A 13,860-nucleotide genomic window follows, 5' to 3' on the forward strand; every position below is an offset into this window, starting at 1 on the left:
GCTCAAGCCTTGGCTTGCACTGCAACGAACACACGCGAAAAGCCCAGCACAGACACCACCTTTGTCTTCAACATACAGAATCACAGAATCATTTTGGTTGGAAGAGACCCTCAGGATCATCGAGTCCAACCATAACCTCACCTAAATCTAGCACTAAACCATGTCCCTAAGAATCTCATTTAAACGCCTTTTAAACACTTCCAGGGAAGGTGATTCCACCACTTCCCTGGGCAGCCTGTTCCAATGCCTGACAACCCTTTCTGTAAGGGCATTTCCTCTTGTCCTACCACTTGCTACTCTGGAGATGAACACCCTCCATGCTACAACGTGATACACTAAAACACTTCAATAAATACTTCAATATTTTAATACTTTAAAATTTTATACTTTAATAAATTAATTGATTTCACAGAATCACAGAATGCTAGGGATTGGAAGGGACCTTTAAAGATCATCTAGTCCAAACACTTAGATAAGGCTACACAGGAATGTGTTCAGGTAGGTTTTGAATGTCTCCAGAGAAGGAGACTCCACAACCCCCTGGACAGCCTGTTCCAGTGCTCTGGCACCCTCACTGTGAAGAAGCTTCTTCTCATATTTAAGTAGAACTTGCTGTGTTCCAGTTTGCACCCATTACCCCTTGTCCTATCATCGGTTGTCATCAAGAAGAGCCTGGCTCCATCCTCCTGACATGCACCCTTTACATATTCATAAATATTAATGAGGTCACCCCTCAGGCTCCTCTTCTCCAAACTAAAGAGACCCAGCTCCCTCAGCCTTTCCTCATAAGGGAGGTGCTTCACTCCCTTAATCATCTTTGTTGCCCTGCGTTGGACTCTCTCCAGCAGTTCCCTGTGCTTCTTGAACTGAGGGGCCCAGAACTGGACACAATATTCCAGATGTGGTCTTACCAGGGCAGAGTAGAGGGGAAGGAGAACTGCTCTTGAACTACTAACCAGACCGCTTCTAATACACCCCGGGATGCCATTGGCCTTACTGACCACAAGGGCACAGTGCTGGTTCATGGTCATCCTGCTGTCCACCAGGAGCCCCACGGTCCCTTTCCCCTACACTGCTCTCTAATAGGTTGTCCCCCAACTTATACTGGAATCTGGGGTTGTTCCTGCCCAGATGCAAGACTCTACACTTGCCCTTGTTATATTTCATAAAATTTCCCCTGCCCCAACTCTCCAGCCTGCCCAGGTCTCTGGATGGCAGCACAGCCTTCTGGCGTGTCAGCCACTCCTCCCAGCTTGGTGTCATCAGCAAACTTGCTGATAGTGCACTCTATTCCCTCATCCAAGTCATTGATGAATATATTGAATAATACTGGTCCCAGTACCGACCCGTGAGTGATTCCAATAGATACAGGCCTCCAACTAGACTCCATCTCATTGACCACAACTCTCTGGCTTCTTTCCTTCAGCCAGTTCACAGCCCACCTCACTACCCGATCATCCAAACCACACTTCCTCAGTTTAGCAGGAAGGATGCTGTGGGAGACTGTCAAATGCTTTACTGAAATCAAGATAGACCACACATCCACTGCTTTGCCATCACCTATCCACCTGGTTATGTCCTCATGAACAGCTATGAGGTTGGTTAAGCATGACTTCCCCTTGGCGAAGCCATACTGACTGCCCCTAATGATCCTCTTCTCCTTGATATGCCTTGAGATGGCAGTAAAGATAAGTTGTTCTATCACCTCTCCAAGGATGGAGGTGAGGCTGACCAGTCTATAGTTACCCGGGTCCTCCTTCTTGCCCTTTTTGAAGACTGGAGTGACATTTACTTTCCTCCAGTCCTCAGGCACCTCTCCCGTTTCCCAACACTTAGCAAAGATGATGGAGAGTGGCCTAGCAATGATCTCAGCCAGCTCCCCCAGCACCCGCGGATGCATCCCATATGGACCCATAGATTTATGGATGTCCAGATAGCTTAATTAGTCCTTAACCCAGTCCTCATCAACCAAGGCAGACTCCTCCATTGTCCTGACTTCCTCTGGGGCCTCAGGGATACGGGGCTCCTCAGGACAGCATCCGGCAGTGTAGACAAAGAAGGCATTCAGTAACTCTGCCTTCTCTGTATCTTCTGTCACCAGGGCACCCACCTCATTCATCAGTGGGCCTACATTGCCTCTGGTGTTAGTTTTATCTGCCATGTATTTGAAGAAGCTCCTTCTGTTGTCCTTGACCCCTCTCACCAGGTTTAATTCTAAGGAGGCCTTAGCTTTCCTAGTTGCCTCCCTACACCCTCTGACAACAGCCTTATATTCAAGCGGCCAGCCCCGCCTTCCATGATCTGTAGGCTCTCCTCTTCCACTTGAGTTTTGCCCTGCTGTTCCCCTGTTTAACCACGTAGGTCTCCTGGCTCCCCTCCTTGACTTCCTACCTGTTGGGATGCTCTGATCTTAAGCCTGGTAGAAGCAGTCCCTGAATGCTAACCAACTATCTTGGGCCCCTTTACCTTCAAGTACCCTTGCCCATGGGATTTCCCCTAGCAATTGCTTGAAAAGGCCAGAGTTGGCCCTACTGAAGTCCAGGGTTGTGATTCTGCTTGGTCTTCTGTTCCTGCCACAGGAGATCCTGAACTCTACCATCACATGGTCTCTGCAGCCAAGGCAGCCCTCAACCTTTACCGCTTCTACCAGACCCTCCTTGTTAGTGAGGATGAGATCCAGCAGCACTCCCCTCCTAGTTGGCTCCTCCACCATTTGCATCAGGAAGTTATCGTCAATGCACTGGAGGAACCTCCTGGACTGTGGCTGGCTGGCTGAGTACTCCTTCCAGCAAACATCAGGGAAGCTAAAATCCCCCATGACAAACAGGGCCTATGACTGTGGGGCCTGTCTCAGCTGCCTGTAGAAGGCCTCATCAAACTCCTCATCCTGATCTGGTGGCCTGTAATAGACACACACAACAGTATCACCCCTGCCAGCCTGCCCCTTAATTCTCACCCACAGGCTCTCAACTCGCTCCTCACCCACCCCGGACAGTAAATTTATTAAATTAATACTTGAATTAATACTTTAATGAGGGTTAATATAGATGAGGCCTTTGAGGAAGTCGGGGCTCAGAAATTCAGAAACACCTTGTTGAAATCCCACAAGACAGAACTTTCTTGGTTCCCAGTCCTCCAGTTTTTAACCCTGAAAAGCATGTAGTTGCTCTAAGAAGTGAATTCACATGGCCTGCCACCCTCATTGCCTTCTCAGGAATACTTCTCTCATGTTTTCCTCCCCAGTCCAACATCTCCTCTGTACTCAATGTGTGCACACACACCCCCATCCAGAGTGGCTGTCATCACAGCTGTTCCCTCCCAGATCCCCAAAAAAAGCAACATAGCAAAGTAACACAGCACTAGCACTTTGCTCAGCTCCGAAAGTTAGGAATCACGTTGATCCTGAACGCGTCTCCAGATGAGCTTGCACCACACACAGTTTGCTCAGGGGCTTAAAAGAAATTAATGAGGAACGTGTCAGTGCAAAGCACATTTTTGTACCTTTGGCAACAAATAGATTGATGTGTGAAAATCTCTACTGCGTCATAAATTACAATTGCTACTTTCTTCATCAAGGCACAAATATGAAAGCTCAGAAGTGTCTCTGGTTTTCTTATTTATGGGTATAACATAAAACGCAAAGATTTACAAGGAACACAACCAAATTGCTACTTTTGGCTTAACAAGCAGGAGTCAGAGCAATCTACAGGGATTTCTGTGCAAGACCTAGAAGCAGAATACAACTAACCTGGCTAGCTATCTGATTGCATTGTTCCCATTCCTGCTTTCTCCTTTCTCCCCTCCCACCATTCCATTCATTGCTCACTTCCCTCAGTAGCTGTGCAATCTTTCCATAGGTGATAAACTCCTCAATACATTGCACTACATCTCTCCATGTTTTTGGGCAAGCTTCCCTGCAGTTGCTACAGAAATAGGTTTATACATCACCAATAGGCAAGAAAACAGGGTGTCCCATGGAACAGAAAAGGATGTAATACTTCCAGGCAGGGGATTTGTACTGCAACACCAACCAGACTGCAGCAGCTAGTGAGCACCTGGGCACAGGTACCTTTCAGATTAAACACTACCCAATGACAGCTTCCTGACAGCAATAAAAGCATCAGGATTTTGCAGCTTGAAGCACCAGTGAGGGAAGTGAATCACAGAAACCAAACACTTCCATTAGGACCTCAGTGTCTCAGAATAACACTTGACATCAAGGAGCTGTCTTCTCAGCATCAGCATGACTGGCTTGCAGGTCACAGTGAATTTTGACACCATGTACAGTGGATGAGTGACACTTACTCAGACCCAGCGACTGAGTGTCCATGTGCTGCTCAGAGCCCATTCTGTCACAGGGTTACAGAGGTAGTTTTGCACCAGAGCTAGCTCAGCTTTGCAGGAATGGACTAGAACAACAGCGAAGGAGAAGCGGCAGCACCATGGGAAGGACAGGTGCATGCTTCTGTTCCGAGCCAGGCTGCCCGAGCTGGCAGCATGGACCAGAGGCAGCAACATCCAGCACGTGCTCATTAACACAAACCCCTGACTTGATGAAGGAGCAGCTCTGGCTGGTTTCACTTTTCTCATTAGTTCTCCATACTGTACCAAGAGAAACACTTTTAATTATTGTAACATCTGCTAACAGAAGCACAGCTATACTTTTTTTCCCACACGCTACTTAAACACGTGCAAAATGTAAGCAAACACAAAGACCTATTATTTAAGAGCACCCACCTTCAAAATTTCTTCAATGGAGTGGACATCACTGGGGAAGTTTTGCTACAATAAAAAAAGAAGGAACATGAGTTTGCTTTGTTTTTACCAACTGACATGAGACAAAGAGATGCGCTCATCAAATATTTGCTTACCAACGGTTCTATACATTTAATGGAAGCTCATTAATAATAAAATGCTAGTAAGAATTAAAAGCTCATCAGAAAGGCAGTTAAGGTTCTACAAAGCCTGTGGTTTTCAAGTCTTTAGTAGAAGATACATTGTAAGAAAGGTGAAAAAGAAGGAAAGTGTCTCCAAACAGCACCTCTTGAGGAAATGACATAAAGAGAAACAGCTTGTTAAACGATGATGTTTGTTCAGCTGACAGGACTCCCCTTGTTTCATGACTTGCCTTCTAAGTACCCATGTGCACTCAGCAGAAAAAAATAGCCAGTATAAAGACCCAAACTTGGAGAAGGCAAAGTAGAGGTGGTTTTAATTGGAGAAATTATGCACCAGGCCCTTGAATACCAGCTCTTGGACTCATGGAAACATCAACCACCATTAAAAACAGAAAAGCAATACAACTGTAACTTGCGCAGTTCAGAATAAAACCTTGAACATACCATTGGGTAGGAGTAACATGGTAATGCCTGAAAGAGGCTGCATATAATCTAGATGGAGGGATTGCCCCTGCAACTCCCCCGAACCATTTCACAGAATCACAGAATGACTAGGGCTGGAAGGGACCTCTGGAGACCATGTAGTCCAACCCACCTGCTAAGGCAGGGTCACCTATAACAGATCACACAGGAATGCATCCAGGTGGGTTCCGAATGTCTCCAGAGAAGGAGACTCCACAACCTCTCTTGGCAGCCTGTTCCAGTGCTCTGGCACCCTCAAAGGAAAGAACTTTCTCCTCATGTTTAGATGGACCCCACTATGCTTCACTGGAGCCCAGGCGGTGATCCCCACACAACTGCCTGGCAGGGCCTCCCCAACACAAGCATGGTGAGCAGCTCTGAAGAGAGGCCAGCCCCATGGCAGCACCCTGGTCCTCCACCAACATCACCTGAAGAGGACCAGTCAACAGCCCCAGCAGCACCCACAGCCGCCTTCAACCAGGCTCACAAGCACAGCACGACAAAACTCTGGGGAAGAGTACAAAGCAAAAGCAATTCTAATATTTGCCAGTTATGGAACAAAGAGTAGACATTGCAGCTTGTGCAAACATGTACATCTGCTTTTAATGCATCAGCAAAACCACTCAGCAGCTCCTGGCAGAACACCCCCCTGCACACAACACCACGCATGGGCAGTGTGGTTACTGCTGAGCAAGACAGGGCTGGGATGAGCCCAGCGAACACCTCCTGCTCCCCAGGCACGTGGGGACAAGGGTAATGGCACTGCCAAGTGAGCGGCCATGCTCCTGGACAGAGTGGATGCAGCTGCAGCCGAGTACTTATAACCAGCAAAGTACATCCAAGACCAGCTTCTTGCCTATAAATAGGAAATTCAATGGAAATGTCCAGCAATCTGCATAACTGATTAAAGGGAAAGCCAGGAAGATGATCCCCATGTTGTAGGAAAAGGACTGTGAACTACAGTGCATGATCAAAAGAATCTTCTCCAGACAAGGTAAACAGCAAAGCAAGCAAACACTATAATAAAGTCAAGAAGTGTCCTTAGTGCTCTCATAGAAAGGTCACTCATCTGTTTCCCATATGTTGCACTATTTATATTGGAGGGGGAAGAGGAGATGAGGAATCTCTTTCCCCTGCAACGTCATTTGTCTAAGTCTACATAAAGCTTTCATCGAGGCAGTGCTCACTTGACAAAGATTTGACTTTTCTTCAAAAAATCATGCATGGATAGCTGCTTCTGACCTTACTTACCCCAACACAAACAGAAGCTGAGGCACAGCTGGATGAGTAACAGGAGGGAAAGCGAGGCGCTGGGATCCAGCCAGGCTTGCAGGAGCACCCACAGCAGGCAGGAGGAGGGACTGGAGAGGACAGAGCAGGGAACTTCTACCACACTTCACAGCTCATGGTGCAAAAAAGAGATCCTTCTTTTCCTTCCTAGCAACCTTAACCCAGTAGCTCAACCACCTAAGTTACTTCTTAATTTCATGACTGGTAAATAAACTTGCATCTCACAAAAACAGCATTCAACAAGCAGATTAGTTCAGAAAGCTCTGGAGACACCCTGTGAGAGCACCACAATAAAAATCCTTCCCACAAAACAGATAAGAAATCAAGACCCTTGCCTGGACTATATTCAAAACCTCCTTCTACAATGGATCAATAGCAACAAATCAAGTTCTGTTTGCTCCTCCCATTCCAGAAACTTAAGTTTTATGAGGTGATAACTGATGACAAAAGTGGAATTCACTTAACCTGAGAGTCAGAGAGCATCTGCAACAGCCAGTTTGGATGTCTCTTATCCTTCCCAAACAACTCACATCCCTTCCTGAAGTCCTTTCAGATAAGCTTGATGAGGCTCTGGAATTGGTACAGGTTTACATACAATGAGTATTTACAGTGCAATAGTCAGGAGGATCACTGCTCAGTGACTGTGTGCTGTTTTTCACAGGTCCAGTTGCTTAGCAGAAAGGGCTTTCTTTTTCGGGGCACAAAATTTAAAGTAAAGAAAACACATGATACTGAACTAGGACTGCACAAGCCTGCACTGGCAGCACTAAGACTTTTTTTTTTTTTTAAATGACACAAGGTTTAAGTACACACCCCCAAAATATGTGCAGGAGAGATACAGCACATAAAGCGTCAGGGATGCTCAGGATTGCTTTTGTCTTTGGCTAACAGTTTACTGATAAGATACACTATGAAACTTACACCCCTGATAGAGACTCTCCCTGAAGAGCATGGGTTTTCAGCCATCTTTATTCTCTGTTCTGCTATCCCGCTACACTGTAAGACTGAAAAACTGAACGACACTTTCACCAGCAGTAAAATGTGCAACAAAATGTGCAAACAAAACCGTTGCCCACAAACAGACTTGCAGTACCCATATCAAGTACATGGTAAAACACTTGCTCGAGAGATTAATATCAGAGACTGTTTGGAAACACACAGAAATTTTTTTTTCAGTGCCAAAACTACAAGGGAATTGGGCAGAGCCATGTGACTGCACCAGGGAACCCTCCTATGTCTCAGGTAGGACTGAGACTCTCATTTCTACCATGAGGCTGCAGAAAACCACAGTCCTTGTGCCCCATCACTCCATCCGAGCTGTGATGTCCCAGCGCTCCCCGTCTCTTACAACCTGCGCCTGCAGCGGCCGAAGGAGCTGGGCTTTTCTGCATGCTGAGTAATTATTTGCCCCCTTTGTTTCCTTCAAGTCACATCTTGGTTTTGTTTCACCCTGGCAACTATCATGAAACCACAATCACCACCCAGCAGCTAAGGGCTGTCCTTTTGCCAGTTTTAAGAAAAGAGTTAAGGGAAAATGAGAAATACAATGTTGCCTGAAGAAGACTTAAAAAGCCCTAAAGCCAAAGAAATCACTGAAAGGACATCAGCTCCACTGAGGACTGTGGGTGTAGAAGATTAAATATTACACATTACTGTCTACTCCTGCTAGCAGTTTTGCAGCCTTTACAGGGAATGCTGTAACACACTCCACACAGACAACTCCATTTAAGCCCTGCACACATTTTCCGGCTGACACTGTCATCTGTACAGTCTCCAGCTCAGATTTCCTCATGCCACATTCATGCTTGCTGTCAGTTTGGGAACGATGCAGACACCTCCAAGTGCCACTCACAAAACATTCTGATGGCCGAGGTCAAGCCTTTTGCAATTACGGACATCTAGAACTACTGAGTCACTGGGTGTTTGAGTTTTGCTTTTTAATGCCAACATTCCCATCCAAACTGGTGCTGTGCTTCAGCAACAGCCACCCCTCCGAGCAATAATATGAATTTATGTGCCAAATGTGGTTTTGCTCTAGTGAAGTCCCAACTCCCAGTGATGTCACCGCCTCTGAAAAGGCATGCAGAGGAGCACATCTCTCCAGCTACACCTCCCCCAGCAGAAAGCACCCCCAGAGCTCAGACACACATCCAGCTGTGGGTGGGTTCTCACATTTGGCCCAAGACTCCAGCCCAGCTCCTCTGCTGATACAGGCACATACTCTGGAGAGGTCAAATAAATAGATATAACTTGGAAAGAAATCTTGTTCAGAAAGCCAGAAAACTACTTTAAGAGAGCAGGCCGAAGAAACTATAATACCACTTTGTAATTTGCAGTGCTCACTCAAAAAAATCCCAGTGAACAGCTAGACACAGACTGTGTAACATGTTTCATGCCTGTTACATAAATTAAGGGATAGATTTGAAATTATTTGACAACATAAGATGAGAGCAGAATCTGGATTGATTAATTTGCATAACAAGTTTTGCAAGGCTAATTTAATAGTTGACTTCCTTGCAAGCTTAAAAAGAAAGGTTTAACAAGGTCATCAAAATAAAATCAAGTATCTCTTTGATGAGGATTCACAGACTTAATTGGCAAAACAGACATTTTAGAATATCAAGAATAAGTTTGTTTCTAAGGTTTTTGGAACAAAAAGCTGGATAAACATAAAGCAAACCCATTAAATAAATTTTGCCTACAGAAAAATGCAGATACTACCATTAATATGACCTCTAAGCCTCAGTTACTAAATAACAAGCAACATGCTATTAAAATGGTGAGACACTGCCAGATCCAACCTTGTGGTTCAACATAACAGCTCAGACCAGTGACACCCAAATGCCATATCCACTCTCTCCCCCTTTCCTTTTTTCTCACTACTAGTGACCTCAGCCAAAAAGAAATCACTATGCAGATACCTGTTAAAGTTCAGATACATAAAAGAGGTAATTCAGGGTGGGGTGGGTGGGATTTTTTTGTTTTGTTTTGGATTTCTGAATGAAGGAGTTAAGCACTTTCATTTAGCATCTACCAAAATTTAGCATCATTTAGCATACACTACTTTGGAAACCTCTCATATCTGCAAGTACACATATGCCCAGATAACAATGTGGGGAATGACAGAGTCATACAGAGTCCTTTCATAGAATCATAAAACTATTTCACTTGGAAGAGACCCTCAGGATCACTGAGTCCAACCATAACCTAACCTAATTCTAGCACTAAACCGTGTCCCTAAGAACGTCATCTAAACACCTTTTAAACACCTCCAGGGATGGTGACTCCAGCACTTCCCTGGGCAGCCTGTTACAATGCCTGACAAACCCTTCTGTGAAGAATTCTTTCTTAATATCCAATCTAAACCTCCCCTGGTGCAACTTGAGGTCATTTCTTCTTGTTCTATCACTTGCTATTCTGGAGAAGAGATCAACCCCCTCCATGCTACAACCTCTTTTCAGGTAGTGTAGAGAGCAATGAGGTCTCCCCCTTTCAGACAACACTGTCATACTCGTTTTCGTGCTGGCAAAACACAGTTGAGAAACTTACTTCAGAGATATTAATTGATAAATTCCTACAGATTCCAGCAACTCCTTTTCTGCTCACTTGCACACAGCACAACATAATAATGTATCCAGAAAGCCAATGTATGGTTACAGAAACCAAAAATGTATATTAATACCACATTCTTAGGTGGTAAATTTTAATGCAGTTTCTTTACTAGAGTGATAAAAACATTAATGGTCCCTTCACTTTGTCGGAGCATAAACAACTTAAAAGGCTAGAAACCTGCAGGAATTACAATCTACATGACAGCCTCCTGCAGCTGACCAGACGAGGAGAGTTTTGCTTCCTTTGAGGAAGTTAAATATTTGTCTTCTGAACCATAATGCATTTAACCACATGAACAGTAGCTTTTCTTATGCTACAGGAGCTGAAAAGAAGCCAAATTAACAGTTAAAGCACCTATTAATATTTGGCTGTGAAAGATTTTGCATGGTGCCCTTCCCGTACGAACTTGGGTAGCACGCAATCTGCTGATTTGACTATGCAATGGGATTTAACCTTGCCCATTAAAAGTAAACCAAACCAAACCCACAAAAAAACCCCGCCAACAACAACAAACCAGCCACTGAAGGATTCAGTATTACTTTTATCCTGAGCTGAAAAGGACTTCAGGATCGGGGCCCACATAATTTCAAGCATCTACACTAACATAAGGAGCCCTAGAAGTTCTATGAGGAACCAGTCTGCCTTTACTACAACAGGCTTGCAAAAATGCACAGGTGCACATACCCACAAAAGAAGAGAAAGGAGCTCTTCATTTAGAAAACAATTTAAAATCTGCACAGGCTCTCAATTCAAGCTGCATAGCAACTGTGCGACGGAACTCCCAGAAGTACCTGCAAGTCCCCCTCTTCGCCAGCAATTCAAAAAAACCACAGAATTTCATGAGCACAAGGCTCTGCTCACATCCTGAGCCTTGCACAGCTCTCTTAGATATGCTAAAGGGAGATGAATGAAGAAATTGGGACAATAAGAATCACCCAAAACTGGACTCAACTGCTCGATGAACCACCTGGTACACAAATGAGATGCTCCACAGGCCATGATAATGTGTGGGCACCTGACTGGTAACCAGCAGCCATGTGGTACCCCAGCCCGGGGGTAATGCAAGGAAGGGACAGCATCAGTTGTCCCCACACAGAGCTCTTCTCCTGCTGACAGTGACACCCACCAGCCTGTCACAGCAGGAGGGACCACTGGCCAAAGCCGGGAAACTCAAAAACTGGGCATTTTCAAATAATAGGTTTTGCCATAGATACTACAAGGAATAAGCAGTGACTTTTTTTTCTAATGAGGATGGGGTTGAAGAGCTTCTAAGGTTGCTTCTTTTTTTAAAAGGCATTCCATTAAAAATTACAGCACACAATTTTATCCTGCTCTGCCACGTGTGTCAAAAGGAGCTTAAGGACTGTACGGCTCGCACGTGTGGAACTGGAGGGGGTTGAAGCTTTCTCCCTGGGTTTTAAATAGCTTGCCTTGTCAGGAAGCCGTGCCAGAATAGTTTCAAGCAGACTGTCAAAAAAAATCGTCTCCAAGAGAGAGCTGGCCATGCATTATTTCAGAGGTCACTGATTGGCACCACTGAGATGCGTGGGCTCAAACCAGGCCAGCGGCAGTAACAACGTATAACTCATGCAGAGATGAGGATGGGAGGTCTGGAAGCAGACATTAACTGGAACGGATACGGGCTGCCTTTCGGGCAAGCATTAAGGTGTTGCAGACCTTTCTGTTCCTTCTCATCTCCGTAATTTCCACACGGCTGCTTATTTGAATGCCTCTGCTGTCACAGCCCGTTTGGAGCTGCCCCTCTGACACCCAGTGCACAAACAAGCCCTTGTGCTTTGCCATCACAGGTGAAACCACTGCCTGTAGATAGCCAGGCGGGGTAGCTGAAGAGCAGCTACAGCACGTCTGCATTTCATCCACTGCCTGGTATCTGCTCCTCATCTAAAAGGATTTGCAATGTGTCCGTGTGCGTAGCTCAAGTATTCCAGCTACCGCTCGTTGTCCAATTTCAGACTAAATTATTAGTGCTGAGAAAAACCCAAGCCAGCAGATCAGCAAGGATAAGAAAAGCCAATTACGAGTTCATCGCCCTTCATTGTGTTGTCAGTTTTCTTTGTTTCCTAATGAGAGCTTTGCCACTGCAGCTATCAGCAGAGTATAAGCAGAGAACGTCACCTGTTCATGCTAAAAAAAAACCAAAAAACAAAAAACAAAAACCACTTTCACATGTACAGCTGCTTCCCATTTATTATCACATTTACTAATATTACTTATCTTTAAATTTATTTTTTCTTGTCAACTGCCCAGGCTTTTGCCATTTGAATGCAATGAAGATCACAAAACTACATACACATGAAGGGTTTGCTTGAAAACACCAGGCAGGACAAAAACGGGACCAAAACCCACCATCCTGTCCTTGCTTCTCCCGTACATATTCAACCAGCCAAGAGCAGGAAATCTTGCACATTAGCTGGACTCCCCTACTCGCACACCATCATGCAAGGGATAACAGGCTAGTTTACTCTTCAAAGCAACTTTCCACTCGCATTTTTGTGCAGTTAGAAACCCACCCTCACCATACTACAGGCGTACGTGAGATGCATGCACACACAGAGCACATTTTCAAAATGACCTAGTCAACAAATGAGACAAGACATATTTTAAACAAGTTTCTACTAATCTTGACTATGGATGCAATAATGTTCTGCTACATATTGAAAAAGGTTGCCAAAATGTGAAGCTTGAATTGTGTTGTTGATCAAAACAAACACATAAATACATAAATATTTTTGCATGCTATCATGAGGAACACCAAACACCAAGCAGATTCTCTGCCAAGGATGTTTACATGTTCCATATCACAAACCAAATTAAAATATATCCATGATACAAAGACAAGTCCAATGATCTGAAACCTGGCTTACTTTATTCTGCCTTTTTTTAGAGGATGGGGTGACAAAGCTGCTCTCAGGGAAACCTGAAGCAACAATTTTCTAGTTATCTATTCAGAAGAGCATGTCTCAGAACAAATGTGAAGGCTGTGTGAACACATTTGTGATTAAAATCATTTATAGTCAGACAGGCACCAGCCTGCAAGCAAACTATCAGCATGGGTGGTCGTTAAGCATGTTTTTAAAAGATGTTTATATTTTGCTGCAAACACAGTGCACTTGTTCAACAGATCTCTTTCACACACTTACTGATTCCCAAATGCAGGGGAACCCTTTCTTAGGAGATCATGCCAAAAGTTTTTCTAACTCTACCAGTTAAGGGTTTATTTTGCAGATACAGAGGTTCCCTAACCATCTTTCAAACAGTATCCAATCAATTAGACTAAATTTTCTTACAGTGCATAACAATTTTTAAGACACACTTAAAAAAAGGGGGTAAGGGAGAACTACGAAGAAAGACAAATTAGATAATAAAGCTAACAACATCATGCCTGTGAGCTTTACATTTTGATGTGTCTTGTTTTAGCAGTAATGACTTTCAGATAGAAAACACAAAAGGAAGCGCTGTAAAATAATCCCACCTAAAACAGCAGCCTTGAGTCCAAAAACAGCTTCCCAAGTCTTTCAGGCAGGCAAGCAAGTTAGCCCCCCCAGCAGTCACTGAAAGCAAGACTCAATGCTTTTGA

At 44.6% G+C, this 13,860-nt stretch overlaps 1 protein-coding gene across 1 annotated transcript in view; it reads right to left on the bottom strand.

Moving 5' to 3' along the window:
- Positions 1-13,860, bottom strand: part of AFF1 (ALF transcription elongation factor 1) — a 102,766-nt gene that overhangs the window by 34,600 nt on the left and 54,306 nt on the right. Inside the window, exon 4 of the mRNA XM_082051617.1 lies at positions 4,738-4,782. Within this exon, the coding sequence (XP_081907743.1) occupies positions 4,738-4,782 (45 nt within the window). The remainder of the gene's footprint in view (positions 1-4,737; positions 4,783-13,860) is intronic.

This window comes from Streptopelia decaocto (assembly GCF_964273445.1).
Source record: "Streptopelia decaocto genome assembly, chromosome: 4".
Classification (NCBI taxonomy): Eukaryota; Metazoa; Chordata; class Aves; order Columbiformes; family Columbidae; genus Streptopelia; species Streptopelia decaocto.